The sequence below is a fragment of the Pristiophorus japonicus genome, chromosome 3 (assembly GCF_044704955.1).
Source record: "Pristiophorus japonicus isolate sPriJap1 chromosome 3, sPriJap1.hap1, whole genome shotgun sequence".
NCBI classification, from domain to species: domain Eukaryota; kingdom Metazoa; phylum Chordata; class Chondrichthyes; family Pristiophoridae; genus Pristiophorus; species Pristiophorus japonicus.
The window spans coordinates 15773474-15800956 of NC_091979.1; the positions used below are offsets into that span (position 1 = coordinate 15773474).

The window sequence follows — 27483 nt, forward strand, 5'->3', positions numbered from 1 at the left end:
CCTTGCCATCCGTCTCTGCCTGCTAACTCCGGGGGCTGTTACGCGGGTTGGGGCGAGCGTCGACCCTCCATATCAGGGGGCCTGCTCGTGGGACGAGAAGCCTTCCCCATTTTCCCTTACATTCCTTGTCCACTCTACTAGTTACATTCTCAAAAAACAGGAAGGATGTGATTGCACTGGAAAGGGTACAAAGGAAATTTGTAAGGATGTTGCCTGGACTGGAGAATTTTAGCCATGTGGAAAGATTGGATAGGCTGGGTTTGTTTTCTTTGGAACAGAGAAGGCCGAGGGGAGACTTTATTGAGATGTATAAAATTATATGGAGCCTAAAGAGTGGATAGAAAGGGCCTATTTCCCGTAGCAGAGGGGTCAACAACCAGGGGGCATAGATTTAAAATAATTGGTAGGAGGTTCAGAAGGGATTTGAAGGGAAATGTTTTCACCCAGAGTGTAGCAGGGATCTGGAAAACTCAGCCTGAAAGGGTAATTGCGGCAGAAACCCTCACACCACATTTAAAAAGTACTTAGATGTGCACTTGAAGTGCCATGCAAGGCTACGGACCAAGAGCTGGAAAGTGGGATTAGGCTGGATAGCTCTTTGACGGCCTCCTTCCGTGCTGTACATTTCTATGAACGAGCAAGGGGAGGCATTAACAATGTTGGCTAGCATGTGGACCAGGAGGGATATTTGAGTGGCCTGGAAAAGGAGTCAAGAAGCAGTGTGTCGCATGATAAAATTGAAATAAAGAACATTTATATAGCACCTTTCACATTCTCAGGACATTCCGAAGCCCTGCAGTGTCAATAGAGTATTTTTGAAGTGTTATCATTATTGTAATGGATCCTAACACAGCAGCCAAGTTGCACACAAGCAAGGTCACCCAAACAACAGTAACGCTTCATCCAAAAAACACCAACAGTGCGGAACTCCCATCAGAATTGCACTGGTGTCAGCCTGGATTATGTGCTTAAGTCTCTGTGGGACTTCAAAGCACGACCTTCTGACTCGAAGGCGGAAATGCTACCGGAGCCAAGGCTGACAGACAAGTTTGGTAAATTGCTGTAAATGAAACTTATAGCAACAGATGGTATTTAATCCCAAAATTATCCAAATTTCGTTTAATATGGATTATTAGCAAGAAATCCTTTTTAGCACTAGTGTTTCTATCTGGAAGATTTTTAATTATTTGAATTCTGAATGTGCAATCTGAATATGCGTACAGTTTTGGTTTCCATATTTACGAAAGGATATACTTGCTTTGGAGACAGTTCAGAGAAGGTTCACTAGGTTGATTCCGGAGATGAGGGGGTTGACTTATGAGGAAAGGTTGAGTAGGTTGGGCCTCTACTCATTAAAATTCAGAAGAATGAGAGGTGATCTTATCGAAACGTATAAGATTATGAGGGGGCTTGACAAGGTGGATGCAGAGAGGATGTTTCCACTGATGGGGGAGACTAGAACTAGAGGACATGATCTTAGAATAAGGAGCTGCCTATTTAAAACTGAGATGAGGAGAAATTTCTTCTCTCAGAGGGTTGCTAATCTGTGAAATTCGCTGCCTCAGAGAGCTGTGGAGGCTGGGACATTGAATAAATTTAAGACAGAAATAGACATTTTCTTAAACGATAAGGGGATAAGGGGTTATGGGGAGCGGGCAGGGAAGTGGAGCCGAGTCCATGATCAGATCAGCCATGATCTTATTGAATGGCAGAGCAGGCTCGAGGGGCCGTATGGCCTACTCCTGCTCCTATTTCTTATGTTCTTATCATCATAGGCAGTCCCTCAAAAATGAGAAAGACTTGCTTCCACTCTAAAAGAGAGAGTTCTCAGGTGACTGTGCAGTCCCAATACGGGAATTACAGTCTCTGTCACAGGTAGGACAGACAGTGGTTGAGGGAAAGGGTGGGTGGGACAGGTTTGCCGCACGCTCCTTCCGCTGCGTGCACTTGATTTCTGCACGCTCTCAACGACGAGACTCGAGGTGCTCAGTGCCCTCCCGGATGCACTTCCTCCACTTAGGGCGGTCTTTGGCCAGGGACTCCCAGGTGTCAGTGGGGAAGTTGCATTTAATGAAGGCGGCTTTGAAGGTGTCCTTGAAATGTTTCCTCGGCCCACCTGGGGATCGCCTGCTGTGTAGGAGTTCCGAGTGCCGCGCGGGCCGCTCACAAGCTCTCAAACACGGCGCAAAAAATTTAAAGAAATCACGCATTGAAAAAACTGCTCACGCGCAGCAATGAAATTTTAGAGGGAACATTGCTCAGCAGTGCCTCGAGTGTCAGCTTAGATTAAAAGGACCTGACCTCACAGCTGACGTCACTCGTAAAGTGGAGTCATGCATACCAATATATACGTAGCAATATTAGCTGTGAGCTTTATTCGTTGTGCAAGGAATAGAATCATAGAAATTTACAGCACGGAAGGAGGCCATTTCGGCCCATCGAGTCCGCGCCGGCCCACCAAGAGCTACCCAGCCTAATCCCACTTTCCAGCTCTTGGTCCGTAACCCTGTAGGTTACGGCACTTCAGGTGCACATCCAAGTACTTTTTAAATGTGGTGAGGGTTTCTGCCTCTACCACCCTTTCAGGCAGTGAGTTCCAGACCCCCACCACCCTCTGGGTGAAGTCATGTCCCCTCTAATCCCTTCTAAAGCTCCTACCAATTCCTTTAAATCTATGCCCCCTGGTTGTTGACCCCTCTGCTAAAGGAAATAGGCCCTTCCTATCCACTCAAGCTAGGCCCTTCATAATTTTATACACCTCAATAAGGTCTCCCCTCAGCCTCCTCTGATCCAAAGTAAACAAACCCAGTCTATCTAATCTTTCCTTATAGCTGAAATCCTCATAGCTGAAATTCTCCAGTCCAGGCAACATCCTCGTCAATCTCCCCTGTACCCTCGCTAGTGCAATCATATCTTGCTTGTAATGTGGCGACCAGAACTGCCACACAGTACCAGTACTCTAGCTGTGGCTAACTAGTGTTTTATACTGTTCAAGTATAACCTCCCTGCTCTTGTATTCTATGTCTCAGCTAATAAAGGCAAGTATTCTGTTTGCTTTCTTAACCACCTTATTTACCTGGCCTGCTAACTTCAGGGATCTGTGGACATGTACTCCAAGGTCCCTCTGTTCTTCTACATTGCTCAGTGTCCTACCAGTTATTGTGTATTCCCTTGCCTTATTAGCCCTTCTCAAATGCATTACCTCACACTTCTCTTTATTGAATTCTATTTACAATCTATATTAATGACTTGGATGAAGGGACAGAGTGTAATGTAGCCAAATTTGCTGATGATACAAAGATGGGTGGGAAAGCAAATTGTGAGGAGGACACAAAAAATCTGCAAAGGGATATAGACAGGCTAAGTGAATGGGCAAAAATTTGGCAGATGGAGTATAATGTGGAAAATGTGAGGTTATTCATTTTGGCAGAAAAAATAGAAAAGCAAATTATAATTTAAATGGAGAAAAATTGCAAAGTGCTGCAGTACAGAGGGACCTGGGAGTCCTTGTGCATGAATCACAAAACGTTAGTATACAGGTACAGCAAGTAATCAGGAAGGCAAATGGAATGTTGGCCTTTATTGCAAGGGGCATAGCGTATAAAAGCAGAGAATTCCTGCTACAACTGTACAGGGTATTGGTGAGGCCACATCTGGAGTACTGCGTACAGTTTTGGTCTCCGTATTTAAGGAAGGAATCATCATCATAGGCAGTCCCTCAGGGTCGAGGAAGACTTGCTTCCACCCTTAGCATGAGTTCTTAGGTGACTGAACAGTCCAATACGGGAACCACAGTTTCTGTCACAGGTAGGACAGATAGTCGTTGAGGGAAAGGGTAGGCAGGGAGCCTGGTTTGCCGCACACTCCTTCCGCTGCCTGCGCTTAATTTCTGCATGCTCTTGGCGACGATAATCGAGGTGCTCAGTGCCCTCCCGGATGCACTTCCTCCACTTAGGGCGGTCTTTGACCAGGGACTCCCAGGTGTCAGTGGGGATGTCACACTTTATCAGGAAGGCTTTGAGGGTGTCCTTGTAACGTTTCCTCTGCCCTTCCTTTGCCGTGGACGAGTTCCGAGTAGAGCGCTTGCTTTGGGAGTCTCGTGTCTGGCATGCAAACTATGTGGCCTGCCCAGCGGAGCTGATCAAGTGTGGTCAGTGCTTCAATGCTGGAGACTTTGGCCTGGACGAGGACGCGAATGTTTGTGCGTCTGTCCTGCCCGGGGATTTGCAGGATCTTACGGAGACATCGCTGGTGGTATTTCTCCAACATACTTGCATTGGAGGCTGTTCAGAGAAGGTTCACTAGGTTGATTCGGGAGATGAGGGGGTTGACTTATGAAGATAGGTTGAGTAAGTTAGGCCTATGCACATTGGAGTTCAGAAGAATGAGAGGTGATCTTATTGAAACATACAAGATAATGAGGGGGCTCGACAAGGTGGATGCAGAGAGGATATTTCCACACATAGGGAAAACTAAAACTAGGGGACATAGTCTCAGAATAAGGGGCCGCCCATTTAAAACTGAGATGAGGAGAAATTTCTTCTCTCAGAGGGTTGTAAATCTATGGAATTCTCTGCCCCAGAAAGCTGTGGAGGCTGGGTCATTGAATGTATTTAAGGCGGAGATAGACAGATTTTTGAGCAAAAATGGAATAAAGGGTTATGGGGAGCGGGCAGGGAAGTGGAACTGAGTCCATGATCAGATCAGCCATGATCTTATTAAATGGCAGAGCAGGCTCGAGGGGCCACGTGGCCTACTGCTGCTCCTATTTCTTATGTTCTTGTTCTTATGTACTGCCCACCTGACCAGTTGACTGATATCTTCCTGAAGTCTTCAGAAGAATAATTTTTGTATCATCTGCAAACTTCTTAATCATACCTCCTATATTCAAGTCTAAATCATTGATAAATACCACAAAAAGCAAGGGACCTAGTACTGAGCCCTGCGGAACCCCACTGGAAACAGCCTTCCCGTCAGAAAAGCACCCTACAACCATTACCCTTTGCTTCCTGCCTCTGAGCCAATTTTAGATCCAACTTGCCACTTTGCTCTGGATCCCATGGGATTTTACTTTCATGATCAGCCTGCTAGGGATGACAGTATTTCCAACTGGTTATTTGTTGTACCCTCTATTTACGTTGTTTCCCGTTTTCTCCGGTTCTAGTCTCTCCTGGGCCATGAAGCGTGACGAAGAGCGAGAGTGACTCGATGATCCCCACTTCTAATTTTCATCCCGTGGGAGAAAGCTCCAGGCCGCAGCCCCCAGTGAAGTGGAGCCGGAGTTGTACACCTCGCGTTGGTCGTTTAGCACACAACATTACCCTACTCGATCATGTAGTTTATTGAACGTCTCGACTTGGGGACTTTAATGTTGAATGTATGATTAAGAAGTTTGCAGATGACACTAAAATTGGCCGTGTGGTTGATAATAAAGAAGAAAGCTGCAGACTGCAGCAAGATATCAATCAACTGGTCAGGTGGGCAGAGCATTGGCAAATGGAATTCAATCTGGATAAGTGTGAGGTAATGCACTTTGGTCTAAGGCAAGGGAATACACATTAAATGGTACGACACTGAAAAGTGTCGAGGAACAAAGGGACCTTGAAGTGTAGGTCCACAGATCACTGAAAGTACAGCCAGGTAGATAAGGTGGTTAAGGCGGCATATGGAATACTTGCCAATATTAGTCGAGGCATCGAAAACAAGAGAGCAGGGAGGTTATGCTTGAACTGTATAAAACACTGATTAGGCCACAGCTGGAGTACAGCATGCAGTTCTGGTCACCACATTACAGGAAAGATGTGATTGCACTGGAAAGGGTGCAGAGGAGATTTATAAGAATATTGTTTGGACGGGAAAATTTAGGCTATGAGGAAAGGTTGGAGATGCTTGGTCTTTTATCTTTGGAACAGAGGTGACTGAGGGGAGACCTGATTAAGGTGTATAAAATTGTGAGGGGCCTGGATCATCATCATAGGCAGTCCCTCGGAATCGAGGAAGACTTGCTTCCACTCTTAGCATGAGTCCTTAGGTGGCTAAACAGTCCAATGCGAGAGCCACAGTCCCTGTCGTTGAGGGTAAGAGAGGGTGGGACAGGTTTGCCGCACGTACCTTCCGCAGACTGTGCTTGTTTTCTGCATGCACTCGCCGACGAGTCTCGAGGCGCTTAGCATCCTCCCGGATCCACCTCCTCCACCCAGGGTGGTCTTCGGCCAGGGACTCTCCGGAGTCGGTGGGGATGATGCACTTTACCAGGGAGGCTTTGAGGGTGTCCTTGTTACGTTTCCTCTGCCAACCTTTGGCTCGTTTGCCATGAAGGAGTTCTGAGTAGATCGCTTGTTTCGGCAGTTTCGTGTCTGGCATGTGGACAATGTGGCCTGCCCAGCGGAGCTGATCAAGTGTAGTCAGTGCTTCAATGCTGGGGATGTTGGCCTGGTCGAGGACACTAATGTTGGTGTGTCTGTTCTGCCAGGGGATTTGTAGGATCTTGCAGAGTCATCGTTGGTGGTATTTTTCCAACGACTTGAGGTGACATGATCCATTTCTCTGAGCCATACAGGAGGGCAGGTATTACTACAGCCCTGCAGACCATGAGCTTGGTAGTAAATTTGAGGGTCTCGTCTTCGAACACTCTTTTCCTCAGGCGGCCGAAGGATGCGCTGGCGCACTGGAGGCGGTGTTGAATCTCCTCATCAATGTTTGCTTGTGCTGATAAGAGGTTCCCGAGATATGGGAAGTGGCCCACGTTGTCCAGGGCTGCACCGTGGATCTTGATGACTGTGAGGCAGTGCTCTGCGGCGAGGACAGGCTGGTGGAGGACCTTTGTCTTACATAGAAACATAGAAAATAGGTGCAGGAATAGGCCATTCGGCCCTTCGAGCCTGCACCGCCATTCAATGAGTTCATGGCTGAACATGCAACTTCAGTACCCCATTCCTGCTTTCTTGCCATACCCCTTGATCCCCCTAGTAGTAAGGACTACATCTAACTCCTTTTTGAATATATTTAGTGAATTGGCCTCAACAACTTTCTGTGGTAGAGAATTCCACAGGTTCACCACTCTCTGGGTGAAGAAGTTTCTCCTCATCTCGGTCCTAAATGGCTTACCCCTTATCCTTAGACTGTGACCCCTGGTTCTGGACTTCCCCAACATTGGGAACATTCTTCCCGCATCTAACCTGTCTAAACCCGTCAGAATTTTAAACGTTTCTATAAGATCCCCTCTCATTCTTCTGAACTCCAGTGAATACAAGCCCAGTTGATCCAGTCTTTCTTGATATGTCAGTCCCGCCATCACAGGAATCAGTCTGGTGAACCTTCGCTGCACTCCCTCAATAGCAAGAATGTCCTTCCTCAAGTTAGGAGACCAAATCTGTACACAATACTCCAGGTGTGGCATCACCAAGGCCCTGTACAACTGTAGTAACACCATCCTGCCCCTGTACTCAAATCCCCTCGCTATGAAGGCCAACATGCCAGTTGCTTTCTTAACCGCCTGCTGTACCTGCATGCCAACCTTCAATAACTGATGTACCATGACACCCAGGTCTCGTTGCACCTCCCCTTTTCCTAATCTGTCACCATTCAGATAATAGTCTGTGTCTCTGTTTTTACCACCAAAGTGGATAACCTCACATTTATCCACATTATACTTCATCTGCCATGCATTTTCCCACTCACCTAACCTATCCAAGTCACTCTGCAGCCTCATAGCATCTTCCTCGCAGCTCACACTGCAACCCAACTCAGTGTCATCCGCAAATTTGGAGATACTACATTTAATCTCCTCGTCTAAATCATTAATGAACAATGTAAACAGCTGGGGCCCCATTACAGAACCTTGCGGTACCCCACTAGTCACTGCCTGCCATTCTGAATAGTACCCATTTACTCCTACTCTTTGCTTCCTGTCTGCCAACCAGTTCTCAATCCATGTCAGCACACTAACCCTAATCCCATGTGCTTTAACTTTGCACATTAATCTCTTGTGAGGGACCATGTTGAAAGCCTTCTGAAAGTCCAAATACACCACATCAACTGGTTCTCCCTTGTCCACTCTACTGGAAACATCCTCAAAAAATTCCAGAAGATTTGTCAAGCATGATTTCCCTTTCACAAATCCATGCTGACTTGGACCCATCATGTCACCTCTTTCCAAATGCTCTGCTATGACATCCTTAATAATTGATTCCATCATTTTACCCACTACCGATGTCAGGCTGACCGGTCCATAATTCCTTGTTTTCTCTCTCCCTCCTTTTTTTAAAAGTGGGGTTACATTGGCTACCCTCCACTCTATAGGAACTGATCCAGAGTCAATGGAATGTTGGAAAATGACTGTCAATGCATTCACTATTTCCAAGACCACCTCCTTAAGTACTCTGGGATGCAGTCCATCAGGACCTGGGGATTTATCGGCCTTCAATCCTATCAATTTCCCCATCACAATTTCCCGACTAATAAGGATTTCCCTCAGTTCCTCCTTCTTACTAGACCCTCTGACCCCTTTAATATCCGGAAGGTTGTTTGTGTCCTCCTTAGTGAATACCGAACCAAAGCACTTGTTCAATTGGTCTGCCATTTCTTTGTTCCCCGTTATGACTTCCCCTGATTCTGACTGCAGGGGACCTACGTTTGTCTTTACTAACCTTTTTCTCTTTACATATCTATAGAAACTTTTGCAGTCCGTCTTAATGTTCCCTGCAAGCTTCCTCTCGTACACTATTTTCCCTGCCCTAATCAAACCCTTTTTCCTCCTCTGCTGAGTTCTAAATTTCTCCCAGTCCCCAAGTTCGCTGCTATTTCTGGCCAATTTGTATGCCACTTCCTTGGCTTTAATACTATCCCTGATTTCCCTTGATAGCCACGGTTGAGCCATCTTCCCTTTTTTATTTTTACACCAGACAGGGATGTACAATTGTTGTCGTTCATCCATGCGGTCTCTAAATGTCTGCCATTGCCCATCCACTGTCAACCCCTTAAGTATCATTCGCCAATCTATCCTAGCCAATTCACACCTCATACCTTCAAAGTTACCCTTCTTTAAGTTCTGGACCATGGTCTCTGAATTAACTGTTTCATTCTCCATCATAATGTAGAATTCCACCCACCATATTATGGTCACTCTTCCCCAAGGGGCCTCGTACAACGAGATTGCTAATTAATCCTCTCTCCTTACACAATACCCAGTCTAAGATGTCCTCCCCCCTAGTTGGTTCCTTGACATATTGGTCTAGAAAACCATCCCTTATGCACTCCAGGAAATCCTCCTCCACCGTATTGCTTCCAGTTTGGTTAGCCGAATCTATGTGCATATTAAAGTCACCCATGATAACTGCTGCACCTTTATTGCATGCACCTCTAATTTCCTGTTTGATGCCCTCCCCAACATCACTACTACTGTTTGGAGGTCTGTACACAACTCCCACTAACGTTTTATCCCCTTTGGTGTTCTGCAGCTCTACCCATATAGATTCCACATCATCCATCCTAACTATTGCATTAATCTCCTCTTTAACCAGCAATGCTACCCCACCTCCTTTTCCTTTTATTCTATCTTTCTTGAATGTTGAATACCCTTGGATGTTGAGTTCCCAGCCCTGATCATCCTGGAGCCATGTCTCTGTAATCCCAATCACATCATATCTGTTAACATCTATTTGCACAGTTAATTCATCCACCTTATTACGGATACTCCTTGCATTAAGACACAAAGCCGTCAGGCTTGTTTTTTTAACACCCTTTGTCCTTTTAGAATTATGATGTAGTGTGGCCCTTTTTGTTTCTTGACTTTACTCGGCCTTCCACTATTGCTTTTTACCTTTCTACTATCTGTTTCTGACTCCATATTACTTCGCCCTATCTCGCTGCATAGGTTCCCATCCCCTTGCCATATTAGTTTAAACACTCCCGAACTGCATTAGCAAATGTTACCCCCAGGACATCAGTTCCAGTCCTGCCCAAGTGCAGACCCTCCCTTTTGTACAGGTCCCACTTCCCCCAGAACTGGTTCCAATGCCCCAGGAATTTGAATCCCTCCCTCTTGCACCACTGCTCAAGCCACGTATTTATTCTAACTATCCTTACGGATGTTTAGCGCAAGACCCATGCTTTCGTACGCCTCGGTAAATACGTTGACAGAGGGGCCTGGATAGAGTGGATAGGAAGGACCCATTCCCCTTGGCAGAGGGGTCAACAACCAGCGGACATATATTTAATGTAATTGGAGGGAGGGTTAGATGATATATGAGGGGAATTTTCTTTACCCAGATGGTAGTGGGGGTGTAATTGGGGCAGAAAGCCTCACCACATTTAAAAAATACTTGGATGTGAACTTAAAGTGCCGTAACCTACAGGACTACGGAGCAACAGCTGGAAGGTGGGATTAGGCTGGATAGTTCTTGGTCGGCTGGCGCGGACACGATGGGCCTTGTTGTAAATTTCTATTATTCTATGCAGGGTTGAATCCACAGAACCAAAGTGCAAACAAACACAAGTATCGATTGTGTAAAATAGTGCCACCGAATGCAACACCTCACAGGGACACTAAGCATTTACACAAATCTTAAAAGAACTAGCATTTATATAGTGCCTTTCATAACCTTAGTCCCAAAGTGCTTTACACTTAACTAATTACTTTTGAAACGTAGTGAAATGCAGCAGGCATTTTGTGCACAGCAGGGTCCCACAAATAGCAATTTATTGAGGTTAAACATTCGTCAGAACATCAGGAGAACTTCCCTGCTCTTCTGTGATTTTTTTCTGTCCACCCGAGAGAGCAGGCGGGGCCTTGTTTTAACGTCTAATCGTAAAGACGGCACCTTCGACGGTGCAGCACTCCCTCAGCACTGCACTGAAGCATCAGTCGAGATTATGTGTACAGGTCTCTTGGAGTAGAACTTGAACCCACACAATTCAGATGAGAGTGCTACCCACTCTGACATGTGTGTGTTCAGGGTTAATTCCACGATGTGATAGAGAGATCTATGCTTGCAGGGGTAGTGGGTTGGAGAATTAAAGACTATACTCTTGTAGCTATCTCTGAGCTCCTTGCAGGTTCATCGCTATATAGAATTCTTTCTCTCACTTGACGAGACAGCCAGACCTACCTTAATATAAGGCAGGAGCAGCCAGCCCTCGCACTTGGGACTCTTATCCATGATGCAGTGTGCTTCCAGACGCAGGATGTTTGGGTGGCTGAACATACGATGCATCTCCACCTCGTTAAGTGCGTTCTTGCAGTCTTCTTTGTCATGGCAGATAATGCGCTTCAGGGCGAAGAACTGGCCGTTCTGGGCGCTCTCCACCAGGTCTACATAACTGAAACCCCTGAAACAGAAAGGAAGAATGAAGTTCAGTGTGCGTCAACACAGAATCCAAAGTAACATCCTCCGCTTCTTTAACTTCTCCCCAACAGAGCAGGCAGGTAGAACATAAGAAATAGGAGCAGGAGTAGGCCATGTGGCCCCTCGGGCCTGCTCCGCCATTTAATATGATCATGGCTGATCCGATCATGGACTCAGCTCCACTTCCCTGCCTGATCCCCATAACAGTAGTAGTGAGGTTGGGGAAAGCATAAAACAAGAAATAAGGGATGTGTGCAATAAAGGTACAGCAGATATCATGGGCGACTTTAATTTACATATAGATTCGGTTAACCAAACTGATAGCAATGCGGTAGAGGAGGATTTCCTGGAGTGTATTAGGGATGGTTTTCTTGACCAATATGTGGAGGAACCAACTAGAGAGCTGGTCATCCTAGACTGGGTGATGTGTAATGAGAAGGGACTAATTAGCAGTCTTGTTGTGCGAGGCGGGGAAGAGTGACCATAATATGGTAGAATTCTTTATTAAAATTGAGAGTGACACAGTTAACTCAGAAACTAGGGTCTTAAACTTAAGGAAAGCTAACTTCGATGGCATGAGGCGTGAATTGGCTAGAATAGACTGGCAAATGATACATAAAGGGTTGACGGTGGATAGGCAATGGCAAACATTTATAGATCACATGGATGAACTTCCAACAGTTGCACATCACTGTCTAAATTAAAAAAGAACAGGGAAGGTGGCTCAACCGTAGCTAACAAGGGAAATTAAGGATAGTGTTAGATCCAAGGAAGAGGCAGATAAATTGGCCAGAAAAAGTAGCAAACCTGAGGACTGGGAGAAATTTAGAATTCAGCAGAGGACAAAGGGTTTCATTGGGGAGGGGGGATGGGAATAAAGTACGAGAGGAAGCTTGCCGGGAACATAAAAACTGACTGCAAAAGCTTCTATAGATATATGACGAGAAAAAGATTGGTGAAAACAAACGTAGGTCCCTTGCAGTCGGACTCAGGTGAATTAATAATGGGGAACAAAGAAATGGCAGACCAATTGAACAAATACTTTGGTTCTGTCTTCACGAAGGAAGACACAAATGACCTTCCGGATGTACTAGAGGACCGAGGGTCTAGTGAGAAGGAGGAACTGAAGGATATCCTTATTAGGCGGGAAATTATGTTGGGGAAAGTGATGGGATTGAAGGTCGATAAATCCGTAGGGCCTGATTGTCTGCATCCCAGAGTACTTAAGGAGGTGGCCCTAGAAATAGTGGATGCATTGGTAATCATTTTCTAACAATCTATCGACTCTGGATCAGTTCCTATGGACTGGAGGGTAGCTAATGTAACACCACTTTTTAAAAAAGGAGGGAGAGAGAAAACTGGTAATTATAGACCGGTTAGCCTGACATCAGTAGTGGGGAAAATGTTGGAATCTATTATTAAGGATGAAATAGCAGCGCATTTGGAAAGTGGTGACAGGATCGGTCCAACTCAGCATGGATTTATGAAAGGGAAATCATGCTTGACCAATCTTCTGGAATTCTTTGAGGATGTAACTAGTAGAGTGGACAAGGGAGAACCAGTGGATGTGGTGTATTTGGACTTTCAAAAGGCCTTTGACAAGATACCACAAAAGAGATTGGTGTACAAGATCAAGGCACATGGTATTGGGGGTAATGTACTGGCGTCGATAGAGAATTGGTTGGCAGGCAGGAAGCAGAGAGTCGGGATAAATGGGTCCTTTTCGGAATGGGAGGCAGTAACTAGTGGAGTACCGCAGGGCTCAGTGCTGGGACCCCAGCTCTTCACAATATACATCAATGATTTGGATGAAGGAATTGAGGGTAATATCTCCAAGTTTGCAGATGACACTAAACTGGGTGGCAGTGTGAGCTGTGAGGAGGATGCTAAGAGGCTGCAGGAATGATTTGGATAGGTTAGGAGTGTGGCCAAATGCATGGCAGATGCAGTATAATGTGGATAAATGTGAGGTTATCCACTTTGGTGGCAAAAACACGAAGGCAGAATATTATCTGGATGGCGGCAGAATAGGAAAAGGGGAGGTGCAACGAGACCTAGGTGTCATGGTACATCAGTCATTGAAAGTTGGCATGCAGTTACAGCAGACGGTGAAGGTGGCAAATGGCATGTTGGCCTTCATAGCTAGGGGATAGTCCAGGTGTGGCCTTTATTGCGGGGAAAATGGGTTGGCGGGGGGTGGGGGGACGGAAATTGCAGGTAGAGGCTTTCTTCGGACGAACACCTCCAACTCGGAAAAATCTACGAAAATACCTGGTGGTCCCGGAGGAATGTAGGATTGCGGTCGGAGGTCTCCATTTGCTGCGCAGCGTACGGGAACATGTCTTCCAGTGAGAGAGGAAGTATTAAGGGATTTAGCAGCTTGAAAGTAGATAATCCCCAGGCCCAGATGAAATGCATCCCAGGCTGTTGAGCGAAGTAAAAGAGGAAATAGCAGAGGCCTTGACCATCATTTTTCAGTCTTCTTTGGATCTGGGCATGATGCCAGAGGATTGGAGGACTGCTAATGTAGTACCCTTGTTTAAGAAGGGAGAAAGGGATAGGCCGAGTAATTACAGGCCTGTCAGCCTAACCTCAGTGGTGGGAAAATTATTGGAAAAAATCCTGAAAGACAGGATAAACCTGTAATTGGAAAGGCAAGGATTAATTAGGGACAGTCAGTAAGGATTTGTTAAGGGAAGATCGTGTTTGACTAACCTGAATTTTTTGAGAAGGTACCAAGAGGGTCGATGAGGGTAGTATGTAAGATGTAGTATATATGGACTTTAGCAAGGCTTTTGATAAGGTCCCACATGGTAGACTGGTCAAGGTGGTTAAAGCACATAGGATACAGGGCAAAGTGGCAAGTTGGATCCAAAATTGGCTTGGAGGTAGGAAGCAACGGGTAATGATTGATGGATATTTTTGTGACTGGAAGGATGTTTCCAGTGGGGTTCCCCAGGGCTCAGTACTGGGTCCTTGCTTTTTGTGGTATATATCGACGATTTAGATTTGAATATAGGGAGTATGATTAAGAAGTTTGCAAACGACACTAAAATTGGCTGTGTGGTTGATAATGAAGAGGAAAGTCATGGGCTGCAGGAGAGTAGCAATATACTGGTCAGGTGGGCAGAGCAGTGGCAAATGGAATTTAATTCAGAGAAGTGTGAGGTGATGCACTTTGGAAGGGCGAATAAGGTGATAGAGAATTCAAGCAGGCTGTAAAGTTGAGAAAACACAGACCCCAGCCTATGTGAGAGCTAGCACATTGCATTGAGCTATAACTCACGCTTGACATTTCAGGACTTTAGGCTGGGAGCCAATTATGGGTGAACAACACACACTGATGAATCGATTGAGTCAATAAGGTCAAAGGGGGCGAGCTTACAACTGTAAATTGATCCAGGTATAAGTACAGCCATTTTTTGCCATGTGTTTTAGAAGAACAAAGAGCTGGAACCCTGCCAAGGTTCTGTTGCTGCTGCTGGAATAAAGTTATTTTAAATCTACAACCGGATTTTGCATCTTATTGAAAATTAAGAGATCTAACAATTTTGGCGTCACGAACAGGATCGCTGAGGGAAGAAGCTGAATTTTGGACATCGGATCTACATACTGAGGTAAGGGCTCCTCTTTATAAAAGTCCTCGGTCAGTTGTCTAAATTCACCTCCCCTTCTACGCGATTCCAAAAGCCTCCGGTTTGCGAACCCTCCGGTTGATAATCGGCTAGAGGTCCCATAGATGTCTAAACTTCGGCGGTGTGTTAGTAAATTCATCACCGACCCACTGATCGGCTGGAAAGCCTCCGACTCGAGACCCCAGTAAAGAAATTAGTACTATGGCAGCAGAAGATAAGAGCAAAAAATTGCCTACAACTGTTAAAGGCGAGCGGGCACCACCTGAGGTTTCAATAGACGAAATCCTCGAACAGTTGAAAGGATACATAGAGCAACAATTCGACTTATCTAAAACCTGTATTAAGATCGAACGAAAGTACGGTATCTCCAAGGGACAATGGTCCTTGGACGAGATCAAAAGGGTCTGGGGAAAAACGACCCGTATGAAAAATAAATAACGAACCAGATGGTCCCTAGCCGTTATGGGACAGATCCGACAGCGGAATGAGATTATGACGCTGCCCCAACATGATAGGGACCTGACCAGTACAAAGGACCAATTGCAAGCAGTTTGTGAACAACTGAGACAGAAAAAACTTGAACTTGAAAAGATGGAAGTGGAAGTTAAAGATTTAAAGGTGAAATTAAAGAATGGAAAAAATCATTAGGTCAAGAGACAGTAATAGGAAAAGGAAAATGTACTGGTCAATTCCCAGGGTACCCATGTTTGGATAAATTAAAAGCGCAAACCTGAAGACACGACCAAGGAATAGATACGGATTCGGAGTCCTCCGACGATACAGAGTCGGAGGATGAAAAATTAGGGGTGCGTTTTGCCCCGTTAAAAAAAAACGAGTTGTAGTCAAATCAGAAGAGACTGCGGATGAGGACAGAACCAAAAAAACGAAGAAAAGACTATGAAAAATACTTAGTTCATGATCAGGCAGACCCAGAGAAAATTGATAAATGGTCCAAGGAGTTGCCCAATCCAAAGAAAGGGGGAGTGAAAACGTGGGACCAATTGGACTGCTTAAGAAATATATATCAACTTCATCCCTGGGACGGAGTGCAAATTTTGACCATAATGATGCCAAAAACACAAGTAAGAAAATTGTACAAGGTAGAAGAAGCTTTGGGGCGGGATGAGCAAGAATTAGACGCAGGATGGGAGGCGATTAAACACTGGCTGCAAGCCTTCAGTCCAGCTAAGACAGACTGGGGAAAAATTGCAGCCTGCCAACAGAAAGGAACAGAGGAGGTCCTGGAGTATGACGAGCGGTTTAGATGTACGTGGCTCGAACATTTGGGTATTAATGATACGGATAAGGAAATAGATGGACAAGTGTTTGGACCCCTGAAAGCAGCTTTCGTGGCAGGTCTAAAGCTAGAACTGTCCAAAATGCTTAAGGTAGTGTTACCGGACTGGGAAGGTAGAGGAACTACCTTTGCAGCATTGGTGGATCAATGTAACCAATTAGATTGGGATATGGGAGCTAAAGTCCGAGCTGTACAGGCTATGGGATGGAAATCTCAGGATTCCGATAAACAGCCATTAGGAAAATTACCCGGAAAATGTCATTATTGCAGGAAAGAAGGTCACTGGGCCAAGACGCGCAGGGCGAAACAGCAAGGTCATGGCCAGGGAAGAGGACGCGGCCCAGGATACAATTCAGCCAACAAACCAGGCTTGTCACAAGATAACGACCTCCTAGAAGCATTTAAGCGACTGTCAATACAACAACAGAAAGGGTTACTTGCGATAGCAAAAAACGATTAGAGCCCGTCCTGGCCCCCCTCCTTGCACTAATACAACAGAGGGGAGATGGGATATATATATAACTGAGGGCGGGCGATAAGGATGTGGACTGTCTTTTAGACACAAGGGCGGAATTAACATGCCTACCCCTACAATATGCAGATTTTTTGTCATTGGATGGTAGGGCACTTACAGCCTATGGAGTTGGGGGCCATAAAATGGAAATTAAAAGGACAACACCAGTACTTATAGGGCTGGGTCCACATGAACTAACCACACTGGTCTGGATAGGCCCAGTAGATCAACCCCTTTTGGGAATGGACGTCCTAATCCAAGTAGATTCATCGTTGCATTTCGAGGATGGTCGGGTGACATAGTCAATTAGAACTTTGAAGAAAGAAGAATTGAAGGAACACCCGATATGGGCTAAAGATAAGAACGATTGTGGCCTACTCCAGATGGAGCCTGCGTCATTTACCGGGACCAAGCCTCCATGCACTAAACAGTACCCCATCAGTCCAACTGCCATTGCGGGAATCTTACTGGTTATTCAGCAATTGGAGAAACAAGGGGTGCTTATTAAAACGCATAGCTCCTCCAATAGCCCCGTGTGGCCGGTAGAGAAATCTAATGAGACTTGGCATTTGACCGTTGATTATAGGAAAGCTAACCAGTGTATTGATCAAAAAGCTCCTTTGGTCGCAGATCCCTCCACCATTTTTAATGCCCTCAAACCGGAACATAAATATTTCTCGGTTATAGATTTGGCCAATGGATTTTGGTCGGTGCCTCTGGCACCAGAGGTTCGACAGTGGTTTGCTTTCACGGTCCAAGGACAACAGTATACTTGGACCCAGTTACCGCAGGGTTTCCACAACAGCCCTACGGTATTCCACATGGCTTTACAAAGCCATTTGCGAGAATTACCTACCCTGCCGTCCACAGTCATCCAACATGTAGATGGTATCCTGCTAGCTTCAAACAGGGAAGAACAGCATGAACAAGATCTACGAGCTCTGCTGGTCCACCTTTGGCTGAAAGGACATAAAGCCAGCATTGACAAAGCACAAATATCCCAAGAAGAGGTTGTATACCTGGGACAAAAGATTTCACAAGGAAAGAGAGAACTTACCCAGGATAGAACTGCAGCCATTCGGGCTGCTAAAAAACCCACCACTATTCAGGAACTAAGGTCTTTTTTGGGATTGTGTAACTTTAATAGAAATTGGATTGACTCCTTCACACAGCTTGCTCAGCCATTGAATGATATCTTAAAGGGGAAACGTGCCTCTAAAGAAGCCAGCATCCTCACTAAGGGCCCAAGTTTCGGGATCAGGTGAAAACGGCGCACCTCCGAGACTTACGTGATCTGCCTGGGCTCAAAGGTGCGCCGGAATATTTTGCTGCAATTCTCCGGTCCTCCTGGACCGTGGCGTGGCGCAGCGCAGCGCAGTCGTCCTGGGGCGAAGCAAGTTGCAGGTGGGTGGGGCTAAGCCCCTGCGTGTCTGAAGACTGCCGGCTTCGTTGCGTGAACGCATTGCAATGTGCGCCCAGCCTGTTTCAGAATGGTGTGGGTACCGGGGAGGGACGGAGGAGCGAGGCAAGGGACGGAGGAGTCTGGGTTGGGGGGCACGCGAAACGATCGAAGGGCCGGAGGAGAGAGCAGGGGTGCCTCTGTCCAGCCTCCCCCCCACCCCGTGTTCAACCCCCCACGCGTTCAGCCCCCCACACCACCACCCCCCCCCCCGCTCCGCGTTCAGCCCCACACCCCACCCACTCCTCACTGTCAGATACAGAGAGAGAGACACTGACAGAAACACCTTCCCTTCACATAAAGGTAGGACTTCTATTTTTTTTTTATTGATTGGTTGCTTATTACTTTGGTCTTGGTGCTTTAGGTGCAGGGTTCCTTCTATTTTTTATTAATTAATCACTTATTACTTTTTGTGCTTCGTAAATGTACTGCTTTGTTTTGTGCTTCCTGCTTTAAATGTATTTTGCTTCTTTAATGTTGTTGTGAAGGTGTTTATGGAAAATCCTCTAACTTCCCTTACCCCCCGCTGTTGTGATGTTGATGTGTCCTTTGTCTTTAATGCTTCCCACCCCCCATCTCTGGCTGTGCCTGCACTAAACTTAACTCTAGGTAAGGTTTTTCAGAACTTACAAAAGTGGATACTTACTCCATCCTAAGTTAGTTTGTAGTAAGTTTTCACTGCCGAAACTTGCAAAACAGGCCTGAGTGGCTGGACACATCCCCTTTTGAAAAAAAAAAATACCTTACCTAAAGCCAACCTAAACTCACTAGAACTGGAGCAAACTATTATCCGAGAATTGCAATTTCTAATATACTCCAAACTAAACTAGTTGCTCCAAAAAACTAGGAGCAATTCCACCAGAAACTTGGGCCCTAAGGAACAGCAAGAGGCCTTCCCGAGTTTGAAAAAGGCTTTGTGTTCGGCACCGGCTCTGGGAATCCCTGACAGTGGTAAGCCATTTCCCCTGTTTGTCCATGAGAAAGAAGGATACATGACAGCTATACTGACACAAGAACATGGGGATCGGCAAAGACCTATTGGCTATTATTCGGCAAAACTGGATGCGGTAGCCCTCGGATGGGGAAGTTGCCTAAGGGCCATGGAAGCTACATGTTGAGCGGTAATGACCACTGCGAGTCTAGTCCTCGACCAAAAGCTGATGGTCAAGTGTCCCCACACCGTACACGCTTTGCTGTCTATGAATAGAATGTCTCTGGTGACAGCAGCAAGATGGACCCACTGGACAGCAGTTTTGGAATCTCCTAATCTCCATATCGTCCGGGCCAGCCCGGTTAATCCCGCAACTATGCTCCCGATGTCAGAATCGAGGGAGCAAGAGGGGGGAAGAATGTGAAGAGCATGACTGCGTGGAGATTTTAAAAGAAACAGAAGAAGCAGCCTTAGCAGCAGAGGAGCCTCTGCACAACCCAGATCTCATCCTGTTTACAGATGGTTCCTCCTTTGTGGACAATGGTACCAGAAAAGTAGGGTGGGCAGTTACAACCTTACATGAGGTAGTGGCAAAAGGATGTTTACCCTCAGGAGCGTCAGCACAACAGGCCGAGTTACGGGCCCTGTCAGAAGCATGTTGAATAGCAGAAGAACAGACCGCTAATGTCTACAAGATTTGCGTTGTGCTTTTGGAGTCGCTCACGACTTTGGTCTGTTATGGCGGAAAAGAGGATTCCTCACTGCTGCTGGTACACCTATCCGAACTGGAAAAGAAGTCCGAGACTTACTAGAGGTCATACAATTACCTCATGAAGTGTCCATCCTGAAGTGTAAGGCCCATACCAAGGAAAATACCACAGAAGCACAGGGAAATGCCCTAGCCGACCAGGCAGCTAAAGATGCCGCCTCACAGGGCGCTCCCCCAGAAGAACCAACATAGATGTGCAGATTGAAAGCACTCAGGACTCTGACACGAGACCTTCAAACAATGCAAGGCGAGTGTTCCAGAAAGGAAAAATGGACATGGATTGAGGCAGGAATGGTGTCCGGAGACAAAGAGTTGCCGACAAACCAGTCGCGCCACAAGCGCTTATGCCTTTTTTAGCCCAACAGATCCACTCGTGGGGACACTTGGCCTCACAACAGATGACGGCACGGTTCCAGAAAAGCTGGTGGGTCGGGGATTTAAAAAACATGCCCAGCTGGTAACAGACCGCTGTGTGGTCTGCCAGAAAAATAATTCTGGATCCATCACGGTAATGCCCCAACTGAAGCCCCCTGCCCCTGTCGGACCATTCCAGCATCTGCAGGTTGATTATATATCTCTTCCTTCATGCCAAGGATACACTAACACTCTTGTCATGGTCGACAGATTCTCTAGATGGGTAGAAGCTGTCCCAACTAAAAGAGCCACAGCCAATCACACTGCAAAGGATTACATTCCCCGGTGGGGAATCCCAAGTAGCATTGACTCAGATCAGGGAGCACACTTCACAGGTGCTGTCTGCCAAGAAGTCTGTAGGTTACTGAACATTACGTGGGATTTACACTGTCCTTATCACCCACAATCATCAGGACAAGTAGAACGAATGAATCGAACTCTGAAACAACGGCTTGCCAAATACCACCAAGAAGGAACACCATGGCCCCAGGCACTACCAATAGTGCTATGTAGCATTAGGGCAACCCCAAACAGAACTACAGGTTTAAGCCCATTTGAAATTATAACAGGAAGACCCAAGTCGCTGCCAGGAACTATTGATTTAAGGAAAGCTGATGTTCACTTAATGAGTGACACTTTCTTATCATACTGTCAGAACCTAACCAATGCTATTAGTTCTGTTTCCCGACAGGTATCAGCAGCTTGGGGTAATCCACCCGAAGGAGGACACGACATCATCCCAGGAGTCTGGGTCTATGTGAAAAAGTTGCATCGAGAATCTTTGGGTGCCAAATGGGAGGGACCTTACCAAGTGATATTGACCACCCAGGCAGCTGTGTGTAAAGTCCAAGGAAAGAAAGCCTGGATCCACGCCTCACACATTAAACGAGCACCCGTAACTGAAGCTGAAATCTGATAAGGACAATTACTTTTTGCCAAAATGTATAAATTTACTGTACTACTGACTGTAGGTATTCTAGACATTTGCCTATTTCTTACTAGCCGACAACCTGCACCAAAGGGAAATAGTAGAGTACGCAGGGAATTACATGTAAATACTTTTTTATATATGTCATACATTTATGCCAAACAAGGTAACATTTCTAGTTGTTGGGTGTGTGCACATATTCCTATTCACTCAAAGGGAGGGGTTCCCTTGAGGCCAGTTCCCTTGAATATCTCGGAAATGGCTGAGTGGATAATTAATCAAAACAAAACAGGCAATGCGTTTCAGGATACGGAAGACTGGGCACGTAAATGGAAGTCAGCAGGTTACAATCTGACTACCTTTGAAGGGGGATACCAACCGTGCTACAATAATTCCAAACGGCCCCCATTTTTTTGTTATCACTAATACAACGGGGATAGGAAGACCGGGGGAATCGGTCTGTCTGATTAGAAACATGAAAGGAGGCCAAAATATGGAGTATAGTAACTGCTCCCGGAATTCTAATATAATCAAGGCATGGATCCGTCCAAACTGGGCCGATGTGGGAGTTTTTAAACGTAACAGGGATTCTGAATAAAACAGATGGAAAAGCCTAGACAGGCTCCGGAGTGTTGCTGACAAAGAAACAGCTAACATTCATTGCCTATAATGGCACCTAATGGGTGTGTGGCCACAAGGCCTACCCTTGGCTGCCCCAGAATTGGATGGGATCCTGCTATTTAGCCTATATTGTGCCTTATATGTATCATATAAAGTCACTATCGGAACATCTACACCGTCCTAAGAGAGCTATCACAGAAACAGAGAGGTTCTTTGCCATTCTGATCCCCGGGTATGGGACCGCCAAACTGGCAAGGGAATCCATTAACATGGCATCCGTTGTGGAACGGGTAGCCAACGATACTTCAGAGGCTCTAGTTAAAATCAATGCAGAAATGGTAGCAATCCGCACAGTAGCCCTACAGAATAGACTGGCCCTTGACTACATCCTGGCTGAAAAGGGAGGTACTTGCGCCCTACTCGGAACTCAGTGTTGCACATATATCCCAGATAGCTCCGAATAAATTACCCACTTAACAGAGCATATCCAAAAGGAGGTAGAAAAACTTAAGCAATCTCCATCATTCACTTTGTGGAGCGGAGCCACTGAATGGCTAGGTTCAATAGGAACTTCACTGGTGGAAGGTTTAATTCTATTCGTTGTACTTTTATATTGTTTGTTCATGTTGATTAAATGTTGTTGCGACCAGGCGGCTGTAGCTGCTGAACCGCAGGTGAGACCTTGCAGGTCCCAGCAGACCGTCTGTACGGTATGTTATGCTTAAGGGAGCGTTGTTTACTGGTTGAATTAAGATATTGATTTGGATTAAATTGGAATGAGGTTAATTAACCAACTAAAACCAGATGGCCACGATGGAATTTGGGCTGGTGTAAATTTGTGTGGAAGCTACTAGTCCGGACATGTGGCGAAACACATTAACAAATTTTAGAAGGAAACCCTATTAACATGTATGAAATTATTTTGTAGAATGTTTAACCAGTGATACCTGATGTTTTATGATTCAGTTTATGAAAGAATCAAAGGGGGGGATTGATAGAGAATTCAAGCAGGCTGCAAAGTTGAGAAAACACAGACCCCAGTCACAGACCCCTGCCGACATGAGAGCTAGCACATTGCATTGAGCTATAACTCACGCTTGACATTTCAGGACTTTCGGCTGGGAGCCAATTATAGGTGAACAACGCACAGATGAATCGATTGAGCCAATAAGGTCAAAGGGGGCGAGCTCACTACTGTAAATTGATCCGGGTATAAGTACCGCCATTTTTTGCCATGTGTTGCAGGGTAACAAATAGATAAAGCTCAGCAAGAACTCTGTTGCTATAGCTGGAATAAAGTTATTTTAAATCTACAACCGGATTTCACTTAATGGTGTAGATGAACAAAGGGACCGTGGAATGCTTGTCCACAGATCCCTGAAAGTAGCAGGCCAGGTGGATAAGATGGTTAAGGCGGCATACGGAATGCTTGCCTTTATTGGCTTGAGGCATAGAATATAAGAGCAGGGAGGTTATTCTTAAATTATATAATACTTTGGTTAGGCCACAGCTGGATTACTGCATGCAGTTCTGGTCGGCGTATTATAGGAAGGACATGATTGCACTAGAGAGGATGCAGAGGAGATTTACTAGGATGTTGCCTAGAATGGAGAATCTTAGTTATGAGGACAGATTGGATAGGCTGGGTTTGTTCTCATTGGAACAGAGGAGGTTGAGAGGAGACCTCATTGAGGTGCACAAAATATTGGCCCCAAGTTTCGAGCTGCATGCCTGTTCTTCGCGCCTAAAAGTGCGCAGGAAAAAAAACTGTTTAATTGTCGGCTCCTCGGAGCTCGAACTCAGCTTGGCGTGGCGTGCACATCACAGTGGGGGGCGGAGCCAGACACTCGCGCCGATTCTCTAAGCAGTGTGGGGCGGGTCTAATTCAAATGAGCCAACGTCAGGCTGGCAACCCTGCGCGTGCGCGTTGGAGCGTGCGCGCAGTGTGAAACAAACATTGGCACTTGGCCATTTTTAAAGGGACTGGAGAAAAAGTGAAGATTTGTCGCTTGGACCCCTGGAAAGGCTTGTAATTTAATTTTTGAGATATTTTTGTGTGTGAGAGAGTGCTTTTAGCAGCACTGTTGAATAAATCACCTGCTGAAATCAGTGAGTTCAGCTTTTCACTGCTAAACCTGCAGAACCGGTGCTGCATTGGTGCATGCAAATTAAGGACTGTGTTTTGAGAAATAAGAGTGCCAATTCAATTTCGCAATGGATCAACGTCCACCAAGAATAAAGAATTTCTTGCATGAGGAAGTAGAGATATTAGTCAACATAATTGAGCAGAGATGGCAGGAGCTAGATACCAGCAACAGAGGTCGCATAAAAGTGCCACCAAAAGAAATGAAGAAATGGTGGAACTAAGTTGCAGAAGATTACTGCGCAGTGGTGCATACCATGAGATCTGGAAGCCAGTGTAAAAAGAAATGGCACGACCTTGGTCAAGTAGTTAGTGTAAGTAATATTTCCCATTTTTAATTTAATCATAATTGTATGTCCCACCTTGCAGACTGACACACTCTGTAAAAAGTTATATTTTACTCTTTGCAGAAGAAATTGGCCCACAACAAAAGGGAGGCAACTCGGACAGGAGGAGGCACGCCCAATCTGCATCCACTGACACCCTTGGAACAAAGAGTAGCTGCTATGATGAGTCGTACATGGAGAAAAGCAATCGGTACAGCACAAGCTGGGCCCGCACGCGAGGAAGAGGGTAAGTCCTGAAAATGCATCGTGGCCCTTTCAATCAACCTGCTGCCTAACCTGCTATGTGTGAGAGTACTCACGTCACCCATCCGGCCCCCTCCCTTGCTGTTAAGCATTTGACTGTTCTGATGTATTTTGCAGAACATGATGATGATGATGCTGCTGCTGCTGCCAACCCTGAGGATCCTGAGGGGACAGAACAAGAACCAGTACAATCAGCTGCGGACGAACCAGACTGGATGATGGCAGCGATGACTGAAATGTCTGCAGGGGAGAGCTTCCAAATTAATGTTTAGGAGCCCCCATCAAGGGGCATCAGAGTTTCAACCCCTAGCATAGGTCTTGGTTCCACCTTCCATGGTTTTGCTTCCGATGTTGCGGGTCCCAATGGTGTTGCTGGTATAATGCAGCATTCTACAGTCAGTGCACTACCGTCCCAGCCTGCGCCTCCCTCTTGCATAGGTTCTGGTTCCACCTACTATGGCTTTGATTCCAACGCTGCAGGTCCCAGTGCTGCTGCTGATATCATGGAGCAGTTTACACCCATTCGTCCAACATCCCAGCCCATGGCTCGCACTTGAGTGCTGTCGTCTGGAACACCGATCGCCCCACCATCCCAGCCCGAGCCTCTCTCTCTCTAGTACTGCCGTCTGCAACACCGATCGCCCCACCATCCCAGCCCGAGCCTCTCTCTCTAGTACTGCCGTCTGCAACACAGAGTGTCCCACAGTCCCAGCCCGCGCCTCCCTGTGTAGTGGTGCCGCTTGCAACACCAATCGTCCCACCATCCATGCCCGCGCCTCCCAGTATAGTGCTGCCACGAGGCAGACCCAGGCAGAGGAGGAGGAGATTGGAGACACGCTCTGCTGAGATGCAGCGTGCAACAGATGCGGCTCAGGTTGTGGCATTGGGTATGGAGACCAATGAGCTTACCCGATCACTCATCTGTGGCGTCAGTGCAGTGGGTGAAGAGGTGACGGTCCTGACGGGAGAAATAGCAGTAATGACACGGGAACTTAGGGAGGGAATGTCCAAGGGAGTGCAATCGACGGCACAGGCCATCAGGTAGGGTATGCAAGTGTCGGCACAGGCTGTCAGGGAGGGCCTGGTTGAGGTAGCTGCTGCAATAAGGGCACACAGGCCGGCCAATCAAATGACACCCCCATGAGGAAGTGAACATTCACTGAGATATGGATGAGACATGGTTGCAGCCTTTCTTTGCTGCTTTTGTTCTTATTCTTGATGTAGCTGTAGTAGCGTTTTTCAAATTGAAATTGTTTTGTAAGTTTTGTAACTTTACAACTTATAAGTGATCTTATGGTTTTTAAGTGATCTTATAGTATAAATGCTCTCTCATTTTTTTGTATCTTATTTAATTTTGCACCTAAAAAGTGATCCTGAAGTTTAAGTGTTCTTCAGAGTGTAAGATTTTTCACATTGAAACTGTTTTGTAACTTCACAAGTTTTTAAGTGATCTTCGAGTCATATTAAAAAGTATAGTTTGATACAATAAATATTTTATTACAGTGACGTTAACTTTTCAATAAAATATTTTTTCATTAAAACTGTTTCATGTTCCATTAACACAACACAATGTAGGAACAATTGCAAAGAATAAACATGTCCATGCGCAAAAGTGGTCGCAGAGCCCTCAGGCATCAGTAGTTGAAGCGTTCACGGATGAGCTGCTGGCACAAGGCTCGAGCAATCGTTAAAGGGGCACGATGGACGGCCCTCCTCTGACCTCGTGCTTCGGCATCAGGCACTTGCATGCTTTCCTGATTGTCGTTATCATCCACATCCTGCTCTTCCGTAATACTATCATCATGCACTGGACCCTCAAGTAGGTCTTCGGGTTCCACTACCAGCTCCTGCTGCCTCATGATGGCTAAGTTATGAAGCATGCAGCACACAACAGTGAAGTGACCGACAATCTGAGGAGAGTATAGCAACTGTCCTCCGGAATGGTCCAGGCATCGGAATCGCTGGTTCAATATGCCAATGGTCCTCTCAATGATGCTGCGCGTCGCAATGTGCGCCATGTTGTATTGACGGTCAGCTTCTGTCCGTGTCACGCGTAGGGGTGTCATGAGCCAGGTGGTCAGGCCGTACCCTTTGTCTCCCAGTAGCCAGCTCTGCCCTTCTGGCTGCTGCTCAAACATGTCAGATAGAACGCTGTCACGCAGGATGAATGCATCGTGGGTGCTGCCAGGGTATCTCGCATCGACTGACATGATGCGCTGCTTGTCGTCACACACGAGCTGCACATTGATAGAGTGGAAACCTTTCCTATTTCTGTCCTGCTCAGAATCCTCCACAGGTGCTCGCAAGGCTATGTGGGTACAAGCAATGCAGCCCTGTACCTTTGGGAAGCCGGCAATCCAGAAGAAGCCCACAGCCCTCTCATGGATCGCTTGTGCGGTCATTGGGAAATTGATGAAGTCATTCCTTCGTGCATACAGTGCAGCCGTGACCTGGTAAATGCAGGCATGTATTGCACGTTGAGAGATGGCACACACATCTCCAGTTGTAGCCTGAAACGATCCCGAGGCATAGAAAGAAAGTGCAGCTGTTACCTTCACTGCAACAGACAGGGCAGTTGGCATTCTGCTTCTGGTCTGCAAATCTGCTCTCAGCATATCACAGATCTCAGTGACAACTTCTCTGCGAAAACGCAGCCTTTTCACACAATCAGCCTCGCTCATGTCCCGGTATGAGCGCCTGGCTCGATATTGTCAACGTGGGTAAGGTCTCCTGCCCATCAACCTACGGGCTACAAACTTTCCTGGTGCGGTGAGCTCTAATCAATTCTCTCCTATGCAGTGAATTGATGGTGAACCATTGCATAATAGATGTTGTTG

At 46.2% G+C, this 27483-nt stretch overlaps 1 protein-coding gene across 3 annotated transcripts in view; it reads right to left on the reverse strand.

Annotated features, from left to right (window-relative positions):
* The window catches only part of stk16 (serine/threonine kinase 16), a 113247-nt gene that overhangs the window by 38081 nt on the left and 47683 nt on the right, over positions 1 to 27483 (reverse strand). For all 3 annotated transcript variants that reach the window (XR_011592626.1, XR_011592627.1, XM_070875226.1), the window contains exon 3: positions 11109 to 11328. Coding sequence is in view for 1 of the 3 variants with exons in the window: in XM_070875226.1 (XP_070731327.1) it covers positions 11109 to 11328 (220 nt within the window). In the remaining 2 variants the exon portion in view is untranslated. The remainder of the gene's footprint in view (positions 1 to 11108; positions 11329 to 27483) is intronic.